This window comes from Chrysochloris asiatica, unplaced genomic scaffold (assembly GCF_000296735.1).
Source record: "Chrysochloris asiatica unplaced genomic scaffold, ChrAsi1.0 scaffold00013, whole genome shotgun sequence".
Classification (NCBI taxonomy): Eukaryota; Metazoa; Chordata; class Mammalia; order Afrosoricida; family Chrysochloridae; genus Chrysochloris; species Chrysochloris asiatica.
The window spans coordinates 26,541,113-26,564,512 of record NW_006408531.1 but is presented as its reverse complement, the minus strand read 5'-3'; the positions used below and the strand labels follow the sequence as shown (position 1 = coordinate 26,564,512).

Genomic DNA, 23,400 nt, shown 5'->3' with positions numbered 1-23,400 from the left:
GGCTTCCTCTCCTTCAGAGACCCTCCACTTTACCAAGCACAGATTTAAAAGATTTAATTAGAATTATAAAATAATAATAATAATAATGAGTGCTGGGTGAGTGATAAAAAGCAAAATGCCACAAAATGAAAAATAGAAGATAAAACTCTATGTATATAACATTTCAAAAATTTACAAACTTAAAATCTGTTCAGGACGAAACAAGACAATGAAAAATGCAAGATGATGAGCACTATTTCTGATGGGAGAGAAAAAGTTTTAATGAAGCGAGACTCTTGAAGGATCCTAGGGATACTATTTAAACTGATTTTTGAGCACATATGTATGTTTGTTTTTGTTTTTTTTTACATCTTATATTAATCAAACATTTCATTAAAGTAAATATTAATAAATTAAAAATAATTTTATTGCTAGGAGTCCTAGTGTGGCACATTAGACCGCAAGGTCTGTTTGAGGCACAAGGTCAGTGGTTCAAACTCACCTGCCACTCCTAGGAAACCCTACACAGGATCGCTATGAGTCAGAACCAACTTGATGGCACCTAACAACAATTATGTTACTATGTGTGGAGTCCTCGGTGACACTGTAGGATAAACACTAGACTGGTAACCACAAGGTCAGCAGTTGAAACTCACCAGTCACTCCTAAGAAACCCTATACAGGGTCACTATGACTTGTAACCAACTGAATGACACTTGACATCAATAACAATGCATAAATACTATGAAACACTTACATTTAGAGAAAACTAGAAAAGAGTTGAAGAAATAATCTCCAAAGAGATCATCTAAACAATATAGAAATATCAGAGCAAGACTTGTATCCTATTCAAAGCAACTGCCATGCTTTATGGCTGCCACATAAAACTGCAGGGACCTCCTTGTACTGGACTGATTTCTTCCAAAATCTATGAAGTTAATGATGCATTGATGCTGAAGAGAAAGTTAATAATAATCAAAGCATTTTGTGTCAAAGTTGCATTAAGATTTCCAAACTTCACTTTTATGCGTTTTTTTCCCAAACCATTCCCTCTAAATTAATTCTCTGAGTCTAAAACATCTTCTCTTTGTCCTTAAGGTAAATAAATTCCATTTTTATAGGAAATTTCTTATATTCAAACTGACAACAACTTACATCTTTCAGGCAATAAAATTGCAAATGATATTTATCTCCTTTTTCCCTGTTTTCTTTTAGTAGTGGCAATAAAAATGAAAAATAAAATCAGATGTTTCTGTCTCTACTCGACACAGCAATCTATCTCATTCATTATATGGTCAATCAGGAAGAGCCTGAAAGACACTAGCCAATTACAGCCTGTTCTTAGCTTTGTACTTTTTTTTTTTTTAATTGCTATTTTCAATGTTGCTTATCACATTTCCTAACTTTTTTTTTAATTCTTTGCCTTCCACTTCACTGAAGTTGTTATGTGTCTACCCCCTAGTGATCTTTTGAAAATTATTTTTTTAAAGCTCAGTGAACTATACCTTGTCTTGACCTAACAATTACTATGCTTTACTAAATTAGCTTTAGTCAGGCTTTTACTTGGAGAACTAACAAAGGAAGTGGGTTTTGCCTTCTTTCTTTAAGAGTCCCAAACACTCCATGGGAAAGTAGACACAAATACATGGTTTCAGTGGGTATGATTTTTCAGAACGGTTTATGTGACTACAGTGAGAGGATGATTTCTGTTACATGAGCTCTCTTTGAAGGAGAGTAGGAGTTAAGGTTAAAATTTTATTAAGGACATAACCTCTTGGAGTCATAGTCTACTGAATATAAGCTGTTGTTGCTTTTAAGTGCCATTGAGTCACTTCCGATTCTTAGTGACCCTGTATAAACGTTTCAGAGGATTGGTTGGTGAGTTTGAATCACCAACCTTGCAGTTCAAACCAACCCTGTGGTCTAGTGCTTATCCTACATAGCCACACCAGCAAGTTAGTCCTGTATTAAATAAGAAGCAATAGATAATTTAATGTCACCATAAGATAAGCACTGGACATCAAGGCCAATTTGCGCCTCTAGGTCGATGGTTCAAACTCACCTGCTGTTCCTCAGAAACTCCACACAGAGTCCTTATGAGTCTGAAAGACTGGGCAAGCACTTAACAACAACAACAGCAACATTCTTTGCTGATATTTTCCCAAAAAGAAGAATGAACAAGGAAGATCAAAACGCAGACTCATTTAAAATTTCTTTTAAATTTCTGTACCTTACAACTAGGACCATAACTAAGTCACACTAAAATGGGAAGCAAAAGGCAAAGAGAAAAGCAGAAAGAACCTTTTGCTGCATCACAAAGGGAGCACACTCTCAAAGGCTTGCAGCCCACAAAAAAAGGAACTCTCAATATGAACAAGGAGCTTCCTGCTGCCAATCAATAGGGCACTCCTGGGTGTAGAGTGAGTGAATGCCATTTACAAACCTGGCTGCATTAAAACCATCAGTTCCATTTGAGAATAGCCACCCACTTTATTTTCCAGGAGGTCTTAGGGAGAGTATGGCCTTTTATGGCAGAAGGAAACTTACTTGGCATATGTGACACAGAACTTGTCAGACTTGGAACCATTGGTACATAAAGCAAATAAAGGATTAGAGACCACCCAGGTGTGGAAGATTAAGGATTTAACAGGCAGCTGGGGGAGAAGAGTATCATCTGGATAACTTTCATCCTTTATAATAAGGGAAACTTCCCCAGCAATCCCAGCAGGAAGAATGAACTTAAATGACCAAAATTTAGCAATTCAGTTGACAAAGGAAAAATCTTTGGGGTTTTTTTTGCTGTGCATTTATCTGGCAAGTACCATTCATAACAAATAAATCCTGACCTAGCAATGGACTGCTTATTGTAAGGTCAGTGATTCAAATCCACCTTATAGGGTCCCCTATAAGCTGAAATCTACTCAATGGCACATAACAACAATAGCAGCGACAATTGTTGTCAAGTGTCCTAGTTGTTGTTTAGTGCCTTGGAGCCCGCTCTGACCCATAGCGACCATGTATAGGGTTTGCAAGGAGCGGCTGGTAAGCTTGAACTACTGATGTTGAGGTTCAAACTGACATTGCCGTCCTGATCATTAACCCACAGCGCCACACCAGGACTCCTGAGTCTGTTCCAATTCATAGAGACTCTGTATAGGGTTTTGAGTGGTGGTTGGTTAGTTTGTTTAAACTGCCAAGTTTAGTTCAAACCAACCTTGTGGTCTAGTGCTCATCCTACATCACCACACTAGGACTACAACTGCAATAATAAAGGAATTAAATACCCAAATATGCCTTGATGTTGTTAGGTGCCCTAAGTTGGTTCTGACTCATAGCGACTCTATGAACAGCAGAAGGAAACACTGTCCGATCATGTTCCATCATCACAATTGTTGTTATGCTTGCGCCCATTGCTGCTACCACTGTACCAATCCATCTCACTGGGGATCTTCCTCTTTTTAATTGACCCTCCATTTTACCAAGCATGACGTCCTTATCCAGAGACTGGTCCCTTCTGATAATATGTCTGAAGTATGAGTTTCTAAGAAACATTCTGGCTACAGTTCTTCCAACAGACTTGCTGGTTCTTCTAGCGGTCCATGATATTTAGCACCACAACTCAAATGCATCTGTTCTTCTATAGCCTTCCTGATTCACTGGTCAACTTTGATGCACATTAGGAGGCAACTGAAATTGTCATAGCTTAAGTCAGGCGCCCTGTAGTCCTCAAACTGACATCTTTGCTCGTAAGTAATTTAAAGAGGTCTTTTGCAGCAGATTTGCCTAATATCATTTGATTTCTTGAAGCACATTTCCTGATTCCATAAGTATTGATAGTGTATTCAAGCAAAATGAAGTCTTTGACAACTTCAATCTTTTCCCCATTTATCTTGATGTTATTTACTGACCCAGTGGTAAGCATTTTTGTTTTCTTTACACTGAGGTGTAATCCATATTTAAGGCTTTGATCTTTATCAGTGTGTTAAATCATCTTCACTTTCAGAAAGCAAAGTTGTACTATCTGCATAACGCAAGTTGTTAATGAGTCTCACTCCAATTCTGATGCCAAGTTTTCTTTATATAATGCAGCTCCTCATATTATTTGATCAGCATACAGATTAAATAAGAATGTTGAACGAATACAACCAGATGCAAACCTTTCCTGATTTTAAATCATTCAGTGTTTCCTTTGTTCTGTTAGAACAACTGTCTCTTGGTCTATGTACAGATTCCTCATAAACACACCATTTAGTGTTCTGGAATACCCATTCTTCACAATGTTATCCATAGTTTGTTATGATCTACATAGTCAAAATCCTTTGCATAGTCAATAAAGCATGGGTAAACATCTTTCTGATATTTTCTGCTTTCAGCCAAGATCCATCTGATGTCAGCAATGATATCCCTCATCCACTTCCACGTCTGAATCCAGTTTAAACCTCTGACAGTTTCCTGTCAATGTACTGTTGTAGCCATTTATTAATGATCTTCAACAAAATTTAACTTGCATGTGATACAATCTAATGATTTCCTCATTCTGTTGGGTCACCTCTCTGTGGTATGGGCACAAATATGGATCTCTTCTAATCAGTTGTCTTTCAAATTTCTTGGCATAAGTGAGTGAGTTTGTCCAGTGCTGCATTAATTTGTTGAAAGATTTCTATTTGTATTCCATCAATTCCTGGAGCCTTGTTCTTTGTCAATGACTTCAGTGCACCTTAGATTTCTTCCTTCAGTACCACTGATTCTTTTGAATATGTGCTAGCTCTTTAAATGGTTCTACATCAGTCATTTCTTTTTGGTACAGTGAGTCTGTGTATTCCTTTCAACTTCTTCCTTCAATATCATTGGCTCTTGATCATATGCTACCTCTTGAAATGGTTGAACATTGTCCATTTGTTTTTAGTATAGTGATTGTGTATTCTTTCTTTCCATCTTGGTTTGATATATTCTGCATCATTCAATATTTCCCTCATATAATCCTTCAATATTGAAAAGTCGAGATGGGAATTTTTTCATCAGTTCTTCCAGTTTGAGAAATGCTGAGTATGTTCCTCCCTTTTGGTTTTGTAACTCCAGGTCTTTGAACATTGTATATTTATACTTGAATTTGTCTTGTCAATGTTACACTTTAAAATGTTCCTTTTATCTCTTTTACCTCCTCATTTCTCCCATTTGCTTTAGCATCTTGTAATTGAAAAGCAAGCTTCAGTCTGCTTTCTGACATCTATTTTGGGCTTTCCTGTCTGTTCCCCAACAAATCATCATCCACAAACTTTGAATGCTACCACTGCATGAATATCCAAAGTATGCTGAGTAAAAGTTCCTCTCTGATATGCTAGGTTCAATATTGAAGTTCTAAACAACATCACTATCAAAACTTTGTTCTACTAAGTCAGACTTTTTCTAGTTGATCTACTAAGTAGTTAGGATTCAGTAAAACAAATTTCTCAACTTAGTTTTGAAAAATTGATGCTAGGGTTTCCCAGTCTGGTAGTGTCCTCTCACAGTCTATCTTTATTTTTGAACACTTATGGGTGCTATTTCTGCCTTGTTATTCAGAAGTCTCATCTTTCAAGCCCCCACTTGGTTTTACTCTTTCCTTTACAAATCCAGATACAATTCAATTATGGTCTAACCACACAGAGTCTAAGGGATTTCTTTCATTGCAGAACTTATTTAATAGTATTATTTTCTTCACTCCATTGAGCATTTAATTAAATAACATTACGAGGCTGCCAATGATGCTTTATCTCCATCAGACTTTCTTCCACTTTTTGTCATTTTCAATCATATATAAAATTAGATGATTATAAAATGAAGCCCCATTAAATCATCACCTATCATCAATAATCACTGAAACCTAACCAATCTCCTTAATGGATTGCATATTCCCTAAAGAAAATAATGAAATTCTTTTTACATTTTTATTTCTCTGAGTACTTACGATGTTGCTGTCAATTCTGTTCCAACTCATAGAACCTGCAGAGAGTTTCTGAGGAGCAGCTGGTGAGTTTGAACCAGTGCTGATCCTACAGAGTCACACCAGGAGTCTTGCACTTAGGATAGCAGCAAGCACATAGTAACAACTCAGTAAATAATTGGTGGTAGAAATCAATTGAAATAAACTCACCAAAGTTCTGAGCTGCCCCCTCAAGCATTTAGCTTGGTGCCATTGAGTTGGTTTCTATTCAAAGCAGCCCTAAACCCTATGTGCAAAACAACAAAACCCTGCCTGGTGCTTTACCACCTTCACAATTGTTGCTATAGTTCAGGTTCACTGTCACAGCCAATGCATCAATCCATCTCATTGGGAGTGTTTCTCTTTTTCACTAATGCTTTACCAAGCAAGATAACCTGTTCCAAGGATCAGATAAAACAACCCGTAAACCTACACAATGTTTTCAAACAAATAACAGCAAATAATATTAAAGAAAACTTATTCTGAGACATCACATGAAAGTAAAATAATTATAATATTCTTATCCCAGCACTTAATATTTACGAAGAAAATCAATTTTTTAAATGTTTTATTGTGAATTATATCATAGTTTACATGAGAGAACTTTAGTTTTACATTCATTCCATTTTATATCATTTATTTGCCATGGTTCCAATCCCCTCCATGCATCATCAACCAACCAAAGGGTATATCCTAGAAACCCACCCATTTACACTTCCAGTATTCAGCCCACAGTCCCTTTCCCTCTCTGGATCCAAAATCCCCAGCCGCTTCATCACTCCATGTCATCATCTCTATCTCAGGCATCTCTGTTTCTTTGGGTAGGGTCCCGCTCTCGGCTCTTCTCCTTGATGGTCCCAGAGACCTCCGCTCCTACACTGGAGAATTAATCACTCCCTTCCTTGTTACAAAACATCTACCTTTGCATTTCCAACCCTTATAACCCGTACTGATAAGCATTATTCACTATAGTATCACGAGTTACCCATCTGTATTTTCTTTCATCAGCTCCGCCCAGACAGATTGAATAGTACCCATTGGAGATTCTGCCTTCCTCCATGCCCCCCAGCACTAGGTTCCCTCTTGAAAGCTTGTAAGCCAGTCACTTCTTGCCTTTGTAGTCCCCCCCTCCCCATTTGAGTATCCAATGTCCAAGTTGCCCATCTCCATCCACTCTGTGTGTGGAGGGGGTGGGAATGTTTCTTGCTGTAAGGATTTGTTCCTTCTTTTGAGTTGCTGCTCCAAAGGTATAGGTCAAGTTCATCAGATTGTATCAGCTACTCTCTTTTTTTTTTCCCCCTCTTCTTTCTTCTCCAATCATCCACTCCAGGTAACGTGGGTATCATCTGCAAGTGTGGGTGCTCCTGTGCACATGCCCTCAAATTATCTTTTGATCCCAAGATGCAGAAATCATTATCAATAAAAAATAATACTAAAAAAGGACTAGAATTTATTTTAGTTCTAGCTCAATTCTAGCTAGTAACATTACCTTAAGCATCCCTTCCCAGCTTTAGATACTAATTAAAAATAAAAATGAGGTGCATTCCAATCACCAGTAATGATCAATACATCTTGATTAGATGTTTGAACAATTTCAGATTGAATAAGTTGGTAGAATTCTTCTATTTCTTCCTCACTGGCTTTACTGGATGGTGCATAAATTTGAATAACAGTGGTATTAACTGGTCTTCCCTTTAAGCGCATGGATATTATCCTATCACAGACAGCATTGTACCTCATGACTGATGTGGATATGTTCTTTTTGACACTGAATGCCACACCATTCCTCTTCAATTTGTCATTTCCGGCATAGTAAACCTTGTGGTCATCAGATTAAAAATGGCCAATACCGGTCCAGTTCAGCTCACTAATGCCTAAGATATTGATGTTTATGTGATCCATTTCATGTTTGACAACTTACAAGTGTCCCAGATTCATACTTCGTACATTCCATGTTCCAATTTTCAATGGATGTTTACAGCTGTTTCTCTTCATTTTGAGTTGTGTCCCATAAGCAAATGAAGGTCCTGCAGGCTTTTGTTCCACGGGCTTTTCTTCATTCATGTTATCATGGTCAACTCTACTTTGAAGAGACAGCTCTTCCCCAGTCGCATTTTGAATCCCTTCCAACCTGAGGGGCAAATTTTCCGGCACTATATCTGACAGTATTTGTCTGCTATTCATAGGGTTTCAGTGACTAAATATTCAGAAGTGATTCGTCACTCCTGCTTCCTAGTCTGTCTTCACCTGGAAGCTAATCTGAAACCTGTTCACCATGGGTGACCCTGCTGGTAATTAAAATACCAGTGTCATAGCTTTTAGAATCACTGCAATTTACAAACCACCACAGTATGACAAACTGACAGACAAGTGTTTTGATTTAAGAGTGGTTTACGATCAAATAGTAAAGGACCTAAAATAACTGATAAGTGTTTTGATTTAAGGAGAGCTGGTTATGTGCTCTGCTGCTAATGAAAGGATCAGGGCTTTGAACCTTCCAGCCAATTCCAGGGAGAGAAAGATGTTGCAGTCAGCTTCTGTTTGGTTTTGGCTTACTGTTACTTTCATATAAAGGAACCATTGATAAAATCTGAGGAGCTCAAAATCTGTAAATTAGCATTCCCAGGAAGAGTATTGGATAAGGCTAGGGAGACTAGAAAAGAAAATGTCACCATTATCAAGATGGGGCATAATCAAAGCTCTAACTAGAGAGCAAGCAATGAAAGCATTAAAGGAGGACAGACATTTGAAACATGTCTGAAATAAAGACTAAAACAATGAATAAATAAGATCCTTGCACACAAAATCTCTGAAAGTGTCCAAACTTGTTACTTAGATTGCAAATCTCCTCATAACTTAACCCTGCCTATTGTATTTTAAGGTTTTCCCTCCTGACACTATTTCTTGTTTCTATCCCTTCTCTATAAACCAGATTTGAAAAGTCAGATTCCAGATTTAGGACCTTGATATAGCTTTTTCTCTGCCTCTAATGCTCTCTCTTGGTCTTTGCATGCCTGTTGTTGTTGTGGGCCATCGAGTCGGTTCTGTGTTATCATAACCTTGTATAGGGTTTTCAAGAGTGATTGGTGGGTTTGAACTGCTGACCTTGTGGTTTCCAGTCCAATGCCTAGTTACCTATCATCATAAAAATTTCCACATGAAGGTCTTCTCCTCAAGACCTGTTCCTGGACGTCTATAATGTGCTTTCCAATAATATCTGTCTGATACAATTTTAGTAGCACTTAACTACATTCTTATAGTCTCCTAATTTATTTACATATGTTTGGGGTTTTTGTTTTTGTTTTTCAAATTCCCCTGCTACCCCACCAGTGGAATTGCCAGAATAAAAGGAAGTTGGAGTAGTCTTATTCAGCAATGTATATGTCTCCAGTGCCTAGCATAGATTAGATTGGCTGTATAATTGTTTTTGTGGTTAGGTGCCATCAATTAGGTACCGACTCATAGCGACCCTATGCACAACCAAACAAAACACTGCCTAGTCCTGGGCTAAACTCACAATTGTTACCACGCTTGTGCCCATTGATGCTGCCACTGGATAATTAAGTGGGCAAATAAATGAACCATTCTTGGCAGAACTTCAGAAAGAAAGTCAGTGTTGTTCTTGTCCTTGGGACTATTCTGGGTCTCATGTCTTCTTCAGCCTATTCTCTTTCCCTTAAATACTGTTGAGACAATCCCAAATCTCCTCAAGATTCTTTTTTATTTTAGTTTGCTAGTTTTGTCTGTTATTTGAAATAAGAGCTTTAATAAGAGTCCTGGTGTGGCTCTGTGGGTTATTGCGCTGGGCTGCAAGGTCAGTTTAAACCGCAAGGTTGGTGGTTCAAGCTCACCAGCTGCTCCTTGGGAACACTATACAGGTTCAGTATGAGTCTAAACCCACTAGATGGCACTTAACATTTCTCAGCTTTCAACTTAAACCAAACCAACCCCTTAGTCTCTTCCAACTCATGGCGACTCTACAGGAGAGGGTAAAATTGTCCCACTGGATTTGCAAAGTTGAAATCTTTACAAAAACAGACTGCTACATCTTTTTCTCACAGAGACGCTGCTGAATTCAAACCACTGATCTTTTGGTTAACAACCAATTAATTATGCACTGCATAAGAAAAGCTCCTTACTACTTCTTGGTAGCTATGTGCCATGGAGTCAGTTCTGACTCATAATGACCTTATACAGGATTTCCAAGGCTATAAATCTTTACGGGAGCAGAAAGCCTTTTCTTTCTCCCAAGGAACAGCTGGTAGATTCGAACTGCTGACCTTAAGGTTCGCAGGACGATTCGTAACCACTAGGCTATCAGAGCTCCTTTACTTCTTATTGTTGTTAAGTGCCATTGAGTCGATTATGACCCATAGCAACCCTGCATAGGGTTTACAAGAAGCTTTTACTTCTTAAGACCTCATAAAACTTAAGTGTAATGTGTAGGCTAGCTATTATCCCATGTTACAGTGACTGAAACTTGAAAAGTCCCACAACACAGTCAGCCAGTGAGCAAACAGATCTTGATCAAATGGACCTGGGACTGAAGACAGGTCAGATAGATGGTATTCCGTTCAAAGTTTTCACATTAAATGGCCTCTACTTTATTTTCTACTCCCACTTTTTTAAGAAAAAAAAAAAAAAAATGAGACCTTCTTTTTTTAATTCTCATGCAGCACGTCACAATATCTAACCATATGTTTGGCGGTTCAAAGGTTCAAACTTACCAGCTCCTGCTAGGAAACCCTATACAAGGTCATTATGAGTCAGAATGGACTTCAAAGCAGTTAAGTATACATATTCAATAAATATGAAGCTTCGTGTTCATTATTCTACATACAATTGATTTCTCTCTCTCTCAAAAAGAAGAAAAAATGAACTGGGGTGACAGGGAAAATAAAACAAACAAAAAATAGAAATCTATCTGGCATTTAAGGTGCTACACTGACTTTATGCCTTTATAAGCCTTTACATTTCACAATCAAATGCCAAGTGTGTTTTAATAAATATTAACCCTGAAGAATCTCAGTACCTGTTTGCAGAAAATGCATTTGTGCTGCTATTTCAAAGTGTTAAGATGTTTAGGTTTGAGCGAAATTACGATGTCTAGTTGCTACAACTTTTTCATTCTTTATTACTTTATTGAACAATTACTTGGTATAAATATATGACTATAGATCTTATTTTAAACATATAATGAGAATTGATTTACTGTTTCCAGAAAGATGAGAGGAATGATTTTTAAAAGATCATTCAAAGAATATTAAGAATCTAATTCTCATCAGGGAATCTCAGTGGTGTGTGCAATAGTTATTTATTTGACTAAATGCAGAAGTAACATGTAGTAACAAGTTTTATAGTGACAGTTTAAAGAACAGCTTCTGAAAATCACGAAAGCTAAAATTAACTGTAATTGTCCATTGAATTACACGAATGGATGCTTGAATCCACAGTTAAAAATATGTTATACTGCAAACTTGTCCTACAACAAAGGCATGGAAATCTATAAATTACCAAAAGAAATTTTTTAAAATACAGACTATAAATATGTCAGATGTTTTCCTTATTGTTCCTTACTACTACCATTTTTCAACATAAAAACTTATAAAGTAGATGATTGTATCATTTTATTTTTTCATTGAGAGACCTCATGGCCGAGTGGGTAACCTATTGTGTCTTTTATTGCAGGGACAAGCAGTGTGAATCCACCAACCACTCTGCAGGAGAAAGATGAGCTTTCTGCTGCTGTAGAGTTTTACACCCTAGACAACTTTATACTGGGTCCCTGTGAGTCAGAACCAACTTGATGGCACCAAACATTTGTCCATTATGTTCCAGGAATTGAAACTGAAGTCATCACAGTATTAAAAAAAATACATTTTAGGTAAAAACCATGTCTCTCAGTTTTGTTTTTCCCTTAGAGAACCAATGCTTCGTTTTTTTTCCCCCACATTCCATATGCAGTCGTAAAGGAGCTCTGGTAGCGTAGTGGTTACGAATCAGGCTTTGAATCTCAAGGTCAGCAGTTCAACACTACCAGCTGTTCCGCGGGAGAAAGATGAGGCTTTTGGCTCCCGTAAAGATTTACAGCCTCGGAAACCCTGTACAGGGTTGCTATGCGTCTGAACCGACTCCACAGCACATAACAACAACAACAATGCAGTCTTAAATGAAGAAAAATCATAGTTTGAAATGGAAATGAGCAGAAAGAGTTCTCACAAAAACTCGAATGCTCTAAGAAACCAGTCCAATTTGATTTAATTATCAAAATCAGTGGACAAAATAACTGGAGAGAAAACTTATTTTAAATTGGTATTATCTTCATTTTCATCATCTGATACACCAGTTAGCAGAGGTCATCAAATTGATCCCAACCCATGGTGATTCCATTTGGGTCACAGTAGAACTAGGTTAGGAAGAGTTTTCAAAAGTTTCAGAAATAGAGTTCAAAGTGTATGGTGCGATATGACATTACATCAGTAAGTGGTAGAATGATGTAAGAAACATAATCAATTTTAAATAAATGGATTTTAACTTTTTGTGTTTGGCTAGGAACGCATGTATCACTTTTTGTACATATAGATGAGTCAATCAAATGTAAGTGAAATAATTAATACAGAGGTTCAGAAAACTTGGGAATAAGGCAGGTATTAATTAAGATTTGTAAAAAGTAGACTGAATAAAACTGAGTCATGAAACTAAAAACCATCATCTCTTCAACTATTTCTCAACGCATAAAACAATTCCCCAAAAAACTAAACAAAAACAAAGCCATAAATTGAACAAACACTGCCTATCTCTCCTTATCTCTTTTTTCCTCAATTAATTATTCAATGGAAACGAAATTAATTTTCTGCAACTATGTCACAAAAAAATTAAGGGTCACTGTGCAATTTGAAACAGGTATGATTTACCAGAATAACATGATTTAAATCCACTAACAAGTCTTCCTCCAATCTGATGCCACAATGATTCATCAATGAGTCAATATAAACAAAATTTAAAGTAGAGCAGACATTATAAAATAAATGTAGATCACTGTTAGGAACCTGGTATCATAGTGGTTACAAATTGGGCTGTGAACCGCAAGGTCAGCAGTTCGAAACTACCAGCTGTTCTGTGGGAGAAAGATGAGGTTTTCTGCTCCCATAAAGATTTATAGCCATACAACCCCTGTACAGGGTCGCTAAGAGTCAGAACTGACTCCATGGCACACAGCCACCAGCACCACTGTTAGGAACCTGGAAAACGTGTACAGATTTAGCAAACAGTGACTATAGTAAGGGTTTTTCCAAACTTATTGGGACTATTTTAAGTGCACCAAGTAGAGAACTATAAAGACTATAATGAAGCAGCAAAAGGTCCCAATGTTAATTGCTTATCCACAAACGGCATTTTACCAGAGTAAACATGAACCACAGAGCCATGTTCTAGAACTTTTTGTTATAACTACATAAGCGTATCGATTGTTGTTGTATTGTTAATGTTCAAGCTCTCCTTTAGAAGGGTTCCATTGTTGTTGTTAAGTTCCCTTGTGTCAGTTCCAATGCAAAGAGACCCTGTATAAGGTTGCTGAAGAGCAGCTGGTGGGTTTGAACTGCTGAACTTGTGGTTCACAGTTCAGTGCTGATCCCTCAATGCCACACCAGAAACATAAACATAAATTCAGAAGTCTCTGATATACCTAAAGTTCAGATTTTTCACAAAAGCCAAACTAAATCACTAAAGTGAAGAAAGATGAATAATTTTAACCACTAATGAATAAACAGCTATTTATTCCATCATGAAGCTAAGAAACATTTACTTCTTTATGTGTCTAAAGGTAAGAATCATTTGCTTAGCATAGATTATTTTGGTCAAATATTAAAGTAAATTAAATGTAACATGTATAGCCCAGTATCTTACACAAAACATTCAACAGAGGATTTTTCTTCCTTACTTTTTACCCCTTAATTCATCTACTCAGTGTATTACAATACAATTTACATTTGAAAGTTTGGTCTAAAATTTGTCTTCTCTCTACAACGGGGACTGAAAAACATAAATTTATCATTCAGATATATATATATACATATTGTTATGTGCCGTGGAGTCGGTTCTGACTCATAGCGACCCGACCCTGTACAGGGTTTCCGAGGCTGTAAATCTTTATGGGAGCAGAAAGCCTCATCTTTCTCTCACGGAACGGCTGGTAGTTTCAAACTGCTAACCCTAAGGTTCGCAGTGAGCTCCTTTATATATATACATATATATTTAAATTAATTCCACAGATGCTATTCACTAACAATACATGATGACAAGGTAGGATTGCTTGTAAATGCAAGGGAGATATAACATGGTCTATATTAGGTTGTTTCTGGCTGCATAGTTAAACATTCATCTAAAACTTGTGTTAAATAATAGTTGTTCTAATTATCATTAATGCTATTATTAGTAGTATATTATTATTTTCCTTAACACAAGGATCCATGCTCCTTCAATGCTGTCTTCTGTCATCCTCTGTTTGTTATCCTTCCCCATAGTTACTAGACAACTCCAGCATCCTTTTCTCACACAAGTCATCTCTTTCCCAGGAGTCTCCTAACAAATATTCCCTTATAGGTTTTTGGCCAGATAGGTGTCACATGACTGACCCTACCTGAAAAGGAACTTGGAACAGTATGGTGGGAATAAGTCCTGTTAACATGGAAGAAAGCAAGAACAACCTTTGAAGTCACCTAACAGCAAAGAGCTCTGGTAGCGTAGTGGTTACAAGTTGGACTGCTAACCTCACGGTCACCAGTTCCAAACTACTAGCAGTTTCGTGGGAGAAAGATGAGGCTTTCTGCTCCCATAATGATTTACAGCCTTGGAAGCCCTGTACAGGGTCGCTATGGGTCGGAACCGTCTCGACGGCATTTAAAAACAACAGTATCTGTAATTTCTACACTTACAAACATTATAATTGATTCTGTAGAGAAATGAGCCAGAATCATTTACAATGTTTATAAATGTAGATGTTATATCTAGAAGTGAATAAAAACTTTACATGGGTGATGGATAAGGAGCAAAAATTGGAAGAGTTCAAAGAGCTATAACGTCAGTGATGGCCTCATATCATTACTCTTTGCATGGATGATTCATGATTTTGCTTATATATAGCACCTCCTTCCCCTCAATGCTCAAACATCACTTTTAAAGGGTTTCTTATTTAAGTAAATAGTAACATACTTTAAGTTCCAGTCTTCTTAGATGCAAAGCCAGCAAGTTCTCTGGAGTTTGACAACATACCAGTAAAATTCATGTTAACATAACCCTTTAAAAAGAGACAAAATTAGAAAACTCCTTGGTCTTCTAACCATGGAGCAAACCAATCGAAAACTTTCAGAAGAAAATGAGTTGCAAAAGTTAAGTGGGTGGGTTTTTTTCTTTTTTGCATGTGAATTATGAAAAAAAAAACAAAACACCATATTCTGCTATGTTACAACTTTCCAATTTCTGGCCAAACCCCTGTAGTTTTCAACATGCATCATTTTTGTGATTAATGATGTGCACCCAGTTAATGGAAAACAGCAGATTAGGTTTCTCACTAATAGTTTTGCAAGTTATGTCTGCCTGCCTCATTTGGTAACAACCTTGCTGCTCAGTAAGAAAGTAATGGATTTAATCCCACAGCTGAACTTAATTTTATGCATACAAAACAGGTCAGATTAGAGTGTAGAAAATTACACTTTTAGAGGTGTAATGATCTTCATTGGAAATGTAACCATTAGATAACACTATTGTAATATATTTTCTTCTAATTAGCAATCAATTAAAATAATCTACAGTACTTACTTGAGTCCAATGAAAACAAGTATGAAAATTAGCATTTTAAAACCATGGCTAATAAAACAAATGTGATAATTTTGATAATTAGTATACTAATCTAAAATGACATGTATTATACTGAACATACAGATGAGAAACATAGATCCTTTTACAATGGTGCATTACTGTAATACTTATTTCAAAAAATCTGAACCTATATTTGCTTGTTCTGCTTTACTATAGTGTGTACTGTCTCTATATAATGTGATTTATGAAAAATAACATGGTAGAATGAATACTAACCTAGGAATAGAGGAATCAAAAGTCAAAGATTCAAATATCATTCACCAAAAGACAATGAAAGTCTCTAAAACCAAAGACAAAGAAAGAAACCTGAGTAGAGTTTGGGAAAAAAATACAAAATCACCTATAAAGTAGAACTAATAGGAATGAAATCTGATTTCTATGCATGCAGGAAGAAAATGGAATGATATACATAAAACTCAGAAAGAAAGAAAAAAAAAAATGCTAAGCAAGAATCATATAACCAGCAAAAATATGATGGTGAAACGAAGATATTTTCAGATAAACAGAATTTTTTAAAAAATTATAAAAAATCAGTCCAATCTTCCTTATAAAAAACAAAAACAAAAAAAAACTTACTAAAGGGACTTCTTTGATCAGAGAAACAACAGCAGCAGATAATGGCCTGAAATTAGCATCCATGTCAATATCAACCAGAACTCAACCCAGACATGGTGGTGGTGTTGAGTGCCACTGAGCTGGTTTCAACTCATAGCGACCCTGTATAAGGTTTCCGAGGAGCTGCTGGTGAGGTTGAACCTCCAACTTTGTGGCTCAAATTGACATTGTACAACCCTTTATAGGGTTTCTGAGGAGCAGCTGGTGAGATTGAACCATTGACCTTGCCTTTCAAATTGACCTTGCAGTCTAACACAGTAACCCGCAGGGTCCGAATAGGCAAATTTTAAGCAGTTTTCTCCTCAGACAAATAATAAAGATATTGTGTAGTAAAAATGTACAGCTATCAAATCTAATCATCTCTGAGCATGCCTCACCTGCCCTGTCACTCTTAGTGTTGTTAAGTGTCATCAAATAGACTCCAGCTCACATTGACCCTATATAGGGTTTCTGAGGAGTAGTTAGCAGTCCAGTGATTATCCTCGAGTGCTACATCAGAACTCCTGCCCTGTCTTTAGTGTTATTTCTTATTCTCACTAGCAAGTGATAAGCTAGACAAAGAACAAAGGCATCAAAACAGCAGTCACATTTAAGTTCAACTGCTATTGTATTGCCTGTGGAGCTACTTTGTGATCCAACGTATAGATGGCTTTATTTCTCCAGGTAAAATTAACTATGTTATAATACATCATTTTTTTTTCATCTACCTAATTCCAGTTACTGAAATCTTGTGCTGTAGGAAAAGTGTATACATAAGAGAAGTAGTCATAATTCATAAGAGGAGAAAAAGAAAGGAAAGGGAAAAGAATGGGAAAAACGGGGATGGGAAAGGTAAAAGAAGAGTTAAATTTTTGTTTTTGTTTTGTTTTCATGATTTCTTAATGGCTAGAAACTCAGAACATCAGAGGTAAACACATAATAGAGTCTGAAGATTTTTTTTTTCCCCTCTGCCATAATATTGGAGCTCTGGTAGCATAGTGCCTTTCAGGTCAGGCTGCTCACCACCATGTCAGTAGTTCGAAGCTACTAACTGCTCCACAGGAGAAAGATGAGCCACTGTGCTCTCATAAAGATTTACAGTTTCGGAAACCCTATACAGGGTCACTGTGAGCTACAACTGACTCCAAGGCACATATCCACCACCATACTAAGTTAACATTTTGGCACTATGAGCCAGACACTTTTCTAAGCATTTTACATAGATTAATCTCATTTAGTACTCACAGTAACCTTGTAAAATAGTTACTATTGTGATAACATGTTATAGATGAGCAAACTATGAAGACATTAAGGAATCTACCCAATATCTTATAGCAGATAAGTAGCAACAGCAGCATGCTGCAACTCAAGCCAACTGGCCCCAGAATCCATGTGGCCTTTTTTAGATATGCCAAAACCAAGATTCATTATTTGGAGTGCTATTTTTGCTTTTATATCATCACTTCGTGTTTCCTCTTTTCTAATCACATGTTAAGCCTTTGATGGTTAAAAACTGGTATTTCTTCATTATCAACTACCCACAGCATAAATTACTGGAGTATAGCATCAGTCAACTACGTGGTTACATACTGTTTAGGCAGTAGGGCTGATGGAATATCTAGGAAGGGCAAATCCAATGAAAGATACATTATGTCAGAGTCAGAATTTCAGTTCCCCACAAAGACGTAAGGAGTCCTAGTGCGGTGCGGTAGGTTAAGCACTGGGACTGCTAAAAGCAAGATCAGAAGTTCACACCCACCAGCAGCTCTTTGGAAACCCTATACAGGGTCACTATGAGTCAGAACCAATTCAACAACAGTTAACAACAACAACAAGAAAGATGGAAAAGAGAAGAACTAATTTTGTTGGAGAGATTTTTTTTTTCTTTTCTTTTCCTCACTTCCATGAGTGTGATTATTATAGAAAAATGGTCCTAAGCTAATTAAATTTAACAGCACTCTTGCGACTATTTTCCTTTCAATTGCTTTTTACTGTTGTTGTAATTATTCAGTGAGAAGGAGATGGAACCCAGAGGTGGTCACAAAAGGAATGGCTCAAGCAGATGAAAACATTTCCTTAAAAGAAGATTCTCAGTTAGAAACGCAACATAAAAACAGGGAAAGAGAAATGAGAGAAAAACAACACAGTGTGAAAGTAGAAGTTTAGAAGAGATTATAAATCCTATGATAAGATGAGAAAATCAGGGAACCAAGGTGGAGAATTTCTATGCATATCAGGACTCTACCAATCTGGAGTCTTAAAAAAAAAAAAAAAATGCTGTGTTTCTTTAAGACTGAAAATGAATAAGAGTTTTGAGGCTGACACATTACAATCACTGAACTTTAATTTAAAAATCTCTAAAGGATTCTGCATTAGTCCAAAGTTTTTAATGTTATTTTCTAACGGCAAAAAAATGCTACATAAATAAATTTTATGTTATGCTGGTTGTTTCTAATAATTGATGTACTGATCCAACTAGCTATCTAAGTGACTGAATCGATGAAAACATCAATCAAGTAATTTATTGAGCACCAAGCACATGAATAAAAAATCTTCCACTCTGTTATTGGCTTTCATTGATTGTTAAGTTTTGCAGGTTAAGGGAAAAGATGTGAAAGCAAAATAATCACTTAGGAAACAATTTATGGCCCCAATTTTAATCTGCCACAAGGAGGTATTTTCCAGAGGTTCTGACAATGAAACAAGAAAAACAAACCCCTCCACAGCTCTAGAATTAATTCTGACATACAGTAACCCTATAGGACAGAGGAGAACACATGTGCTTTCCAATACCATAATTTTTTACAGAATCAAAATTTTCCCCACATGGAAGCTGAGGCTTTGAACCAGACTGTTCAGTTAGTGGCACATTTACCACTGTGCCACCAGGGTTCCCTCAATTACGAAAATGTTGCTATTTTTGTTAAGTGCTGTTGATCGATTCCAACCCATAGCGACCCTCTATAGGTTTTCTGAGGATCAGCTGGTGAGCTTGAACCTCCCACCTTGCAGTTCAAATGACTTTGCTGTCTGTCGCATTAACCCACAGCGCCATACTAGGATTTTAATTACGACAGTGGTGGTGGTGGTGGTGGTGGTAGTGGTGGTAATGTGCCGTGGAGTCGATTCAGACTCATAGCGACCCTGAGTAGGGTTGCCGAGGCTGTAAATCTTTATGGGAACAGCTGGTAGTTTCGAACTGCTGACCTTGCAGTTAGAAGCTCAACTCGTAACCACTACGCTACCAGAGCTCCTAATTGCGACAACAGAGCTATAAAAATACATCACTGGCCAGGTTGAAATTTGTACCAACACTTTCTGCTCTGCCTGTTTAAATACACTGAAAGTACATATAACATAGGGAGTTTCAGCATGTAACAGAAGACTAAACAAAAGAAGTATTCATTTAGTTGTGGGTATCGTAACTCAACATTCCAGTTAACAAAGCAGAAATATGTGAACTAAGTAAAAATGAATTTACAGAGATACCTGGTGAGATGCTTTCATGTTATTAATACTGTGTCATTTATCAGCATCAATGATTCAAAGATGGATCATATAAAAACTCAGAAAAACACATTTATGGCATTTATAAATTTCAACCTGGCCAATGTGCACCATACATACATAGTTTTTTGTTTGTTTTATTTCAAAATTGACATCCATAGTGTTCTTAACAATAAAATTTAAGGTTTGATTCCACAAAAAAGAATCAACTTAGGTAGTAAATAACCGAGTTCACTACAGACAGTGTGGCTGTAAACCCTACATTTTGAATTGAACTAAGCTACCATCTGGGGGCTTTCTTTTCTTTTATAAAGATGAAAGTTTTTGACTGATTTATTATGCCGAATCAGAGATAGTTCCTTTCAGTGTAAGTTAAGCCTCAATGACAGATTCTTACAAAGTCAGGGCACTGATAGTGCACTGTGTGGGTGACCCAGTATTGACAGCTATCAACCTACTGACTGTCAGAGATGAGCTCACTGACGTCACTGCCATCACCTTAATGCTAATTCCACACACACACACCCCCACACACACACCCACCTACTACATACACATTCCTCCCAGAGCAGATGGCTCTCCCAGGCTGAAGAAAAACAAACGCTTGCTTAGAAATGATGGAGTCAACTAGTATCTTATAAAAATCCATTAAAATCTCAATAGACACATAATCCAAGAACCATGCCTTTTGGAATCATGCCTATGAAGTAAGGGATTTTGGTAAAATAGAAAAATAATACAAGAAAACACAATTAAAACAATATTTTGTTTCTGTTTTCAGGAATTAAAAGAAGTTTACCCTGAAGAAATAGTTCATCTTTTAAAAAGTAGAAATAAAACTATTATTAGCTTATAGATGACTGATTGATCATAATGAAACATGTTTAAACAAATGCATTCTCCTTAGCCTCTATAATAAGGTACAAATAAGTAATTATTTTAAAAGTTTAACCTGAAGATCAAATACAAAAATGAGGTACCAGCATGGAGAATTGTCTAAAATGATCATTTCCTACTTCCAGATAATAAGGGTTTATAATTTATAATAAGGGTTACTGAACAGCTCTCCACATGGATAGGTGGATTTTAGCTCCTAAATCTATAAACTGACACACCCAAAACATGAAGTATGGACACTATTCATAATAAGTTTAGTCATACTTACCTTAGTATATTTGGAGGAAAAAAATCCAGACACTGTGAACAGCTATTGTGGGTTAGTGTGGTAGTAAACGCGTTATGAAGAGAGGGAATACTAACACAACATGACCAATTTGAAGAATTAATTCTACGTTAGTATCCTCAGCAAAGACTAATAACATTTGTTTGTTTTCTTATTATCCTACTCCATTTCATTGGCTACAATAAAAATTTGCAAAATAAAGCCCCTTGAAATATTTCACAAAACATTATTTCATGGTAACTTTGCAAATATTATGTTCAAGAAGTCAGTAAACAAATACAAGATCTCATGTAACTCAAAAGAACTACTTCTAAAACTAAGCCATAGAAATATACTTGTCAGTAAACAGCTTTCTGCAAACTATCAACAAGTTTTTCACCTAAATACACTTTTTTTTCTATATGTAGAGATATTTTTCTCTACTTTGAAGGTTTTGTGCCAAAATATTGGAAAACATGCAGAAGAAAGGAGTTGGGGTCAGACTAAAGAGAAAATTTCTCATTCTTCATGGATGAATATTTACCTTTAAGTACTACACAAAAAAACAGATCCAATAATATCAAAACACAAACCAAAAAGGCACATTAGTTTACCTGATATTCATTGGGCCAAAAGGTGCTCACTGCTAGCTCAGCCCGGAGCCAATCTCTACCCGTAAAACCAGTCACATTCCAAATTGGATTGGCCAGAGGTCCTTTGTTCACCCTAACTAAGATGTTCAAAGTGCCAGGATTCAGCCCTTTCTGGCTATATAGCAGGTAACTGAAATCAATGCAGTGAGTGTCATTCTCCTTCATTGTAGGCAGCTGAAGTCTGGCTTTTTCTCCAGGATCATGATCTGAAGAATCCACTATCATATAGGAACCTGAAATGACATAATATAATATAAAGCAAAATAGAAATATAAACAAAAGGGAATATATATAATAAAATATATAACAATTATAAAATAATAAAAATGATATCAATGCATTATAAAGACCAGAGCTATAGATCTTTCAATTAAATGTTTGAAATGAACACTTAACTAAGTAGCAGTTATTATTCAAAGTGTAAAACATGTATTCACTCATTTAGTTTCCACAGTAATCTATTAATTCCCTTTTTTTTACAAGTTAGGAAGTTGGGGTACAGGAATATTAATGATGTATCCAAAGTCAAAAACAAAATAAGCAGATCTTCTTTCAAATGCATGGCCCGTTCTAAAGCTGTGTGGTCTTATTAAACATAAGCATTTAGATCTGAAACAAACAATTAAAAACAATTTCTTATAGAAAAAGTGCATTGTTCCTTATCTTATCCAGGATACAGAAGGGAAGTGGGTTTAAAAGGGAAAAAAGCAAACAGATGCTAGAATTGCTTCTGATTTTAAATACTGAGGACATCATTTATACAACCTATGAGTCCTATGACTCAGTTTTCTCATTTTCTTTAAAACAGAATAAAATACTTATCTTTTCATTGTTAATATGAGGACTGAGATCATAGTATTAATCTGTAAATTTTCTAGCTAGCACATAGTAGATTCACTCACCGGAGCTGTATGTATCAGCACACTAAGCTGCCAGCTAAGTGTCTTTGTTATTGCCCCAATTTTACAATAATCCTTACAACTCTACTAGGGATCCCAGAAACCAGGCTTGAAAACCAGAAATCTACTCAACCACACTCTTTAATTTAATAAATCTTCCTAGATTATCTTCCATGGGGAGATGAGTACATGATGAGTCCCACTATCTTAGTCCTCACTTCAAATATTATATTCAAGAAGTCAGTAAACCAATTCCAGATTTCATTCAATTCAAAAGAACTACTTCTTCTAGAACAGAGCCATAAAAATATACTTGTCAATAAACAGCTTTCTGCAAAATATCAACAAGTTTTTCATCTAAACTTACTTTTTTTTTTTCTATGTGTAGAGATACTTAACAAAAGTCATGTAATGATGAAATAATGAATTTCAGGGTGCGCTCCAGAATAATCATCAGTTTTTTTTCTGGTTACCATGGATTTTAACAAAGTCACATTCCAGAAAAATGTTAATATGCCTACTATTTTTCATACTAAAAGTAAAATTCAAGTGTTACTAATATGAAGTTTTCTTTGTATATAATTTTAAATAAAATGTCTTAGATATAATACTACAGAGTAAGCACTAATATATTTTACTGTCATGCAATCTCTCTTCGTCAACTTGTAAAGTTAATCAGATATGGGTATTACCATTGACTGCTAAAAACAGTCATGGAAAACTAGTCATATTAGTTCAATTAACCCCCAAAACAGGCTAAAATCTTGA

At 36.3% G+C, this 23,400-nt stretch overlaps 1 protein-coding gene across 4 annotated transcripts in view; it reads right to left on the bottom strand.

Moving 5' to 3' along the window:
* Positions 1 to 23,400, bottom strand: part of PTPRK (protein tyrosine phosphatase, receptor type, K) — a 756,434-nt gene that overhangs the window by 472,675 nt on the left and 260,359 nt on the right. For all 4 annotated transcript variants that reach the window (XM_006834676.1, XM_006834677.1, XM_006834675.1 and 1 more), the window contains exon 3: positions 21,695 to 21,966. In XM_006834676.1, coding sequence (XP_006834739.1) covers positions 21,695 to 21,966 — 272 coding nt within the window. The remainder of the gene's footprint in view (positions 1 to 21,694; positions 21,967 to 23,400) is intronic.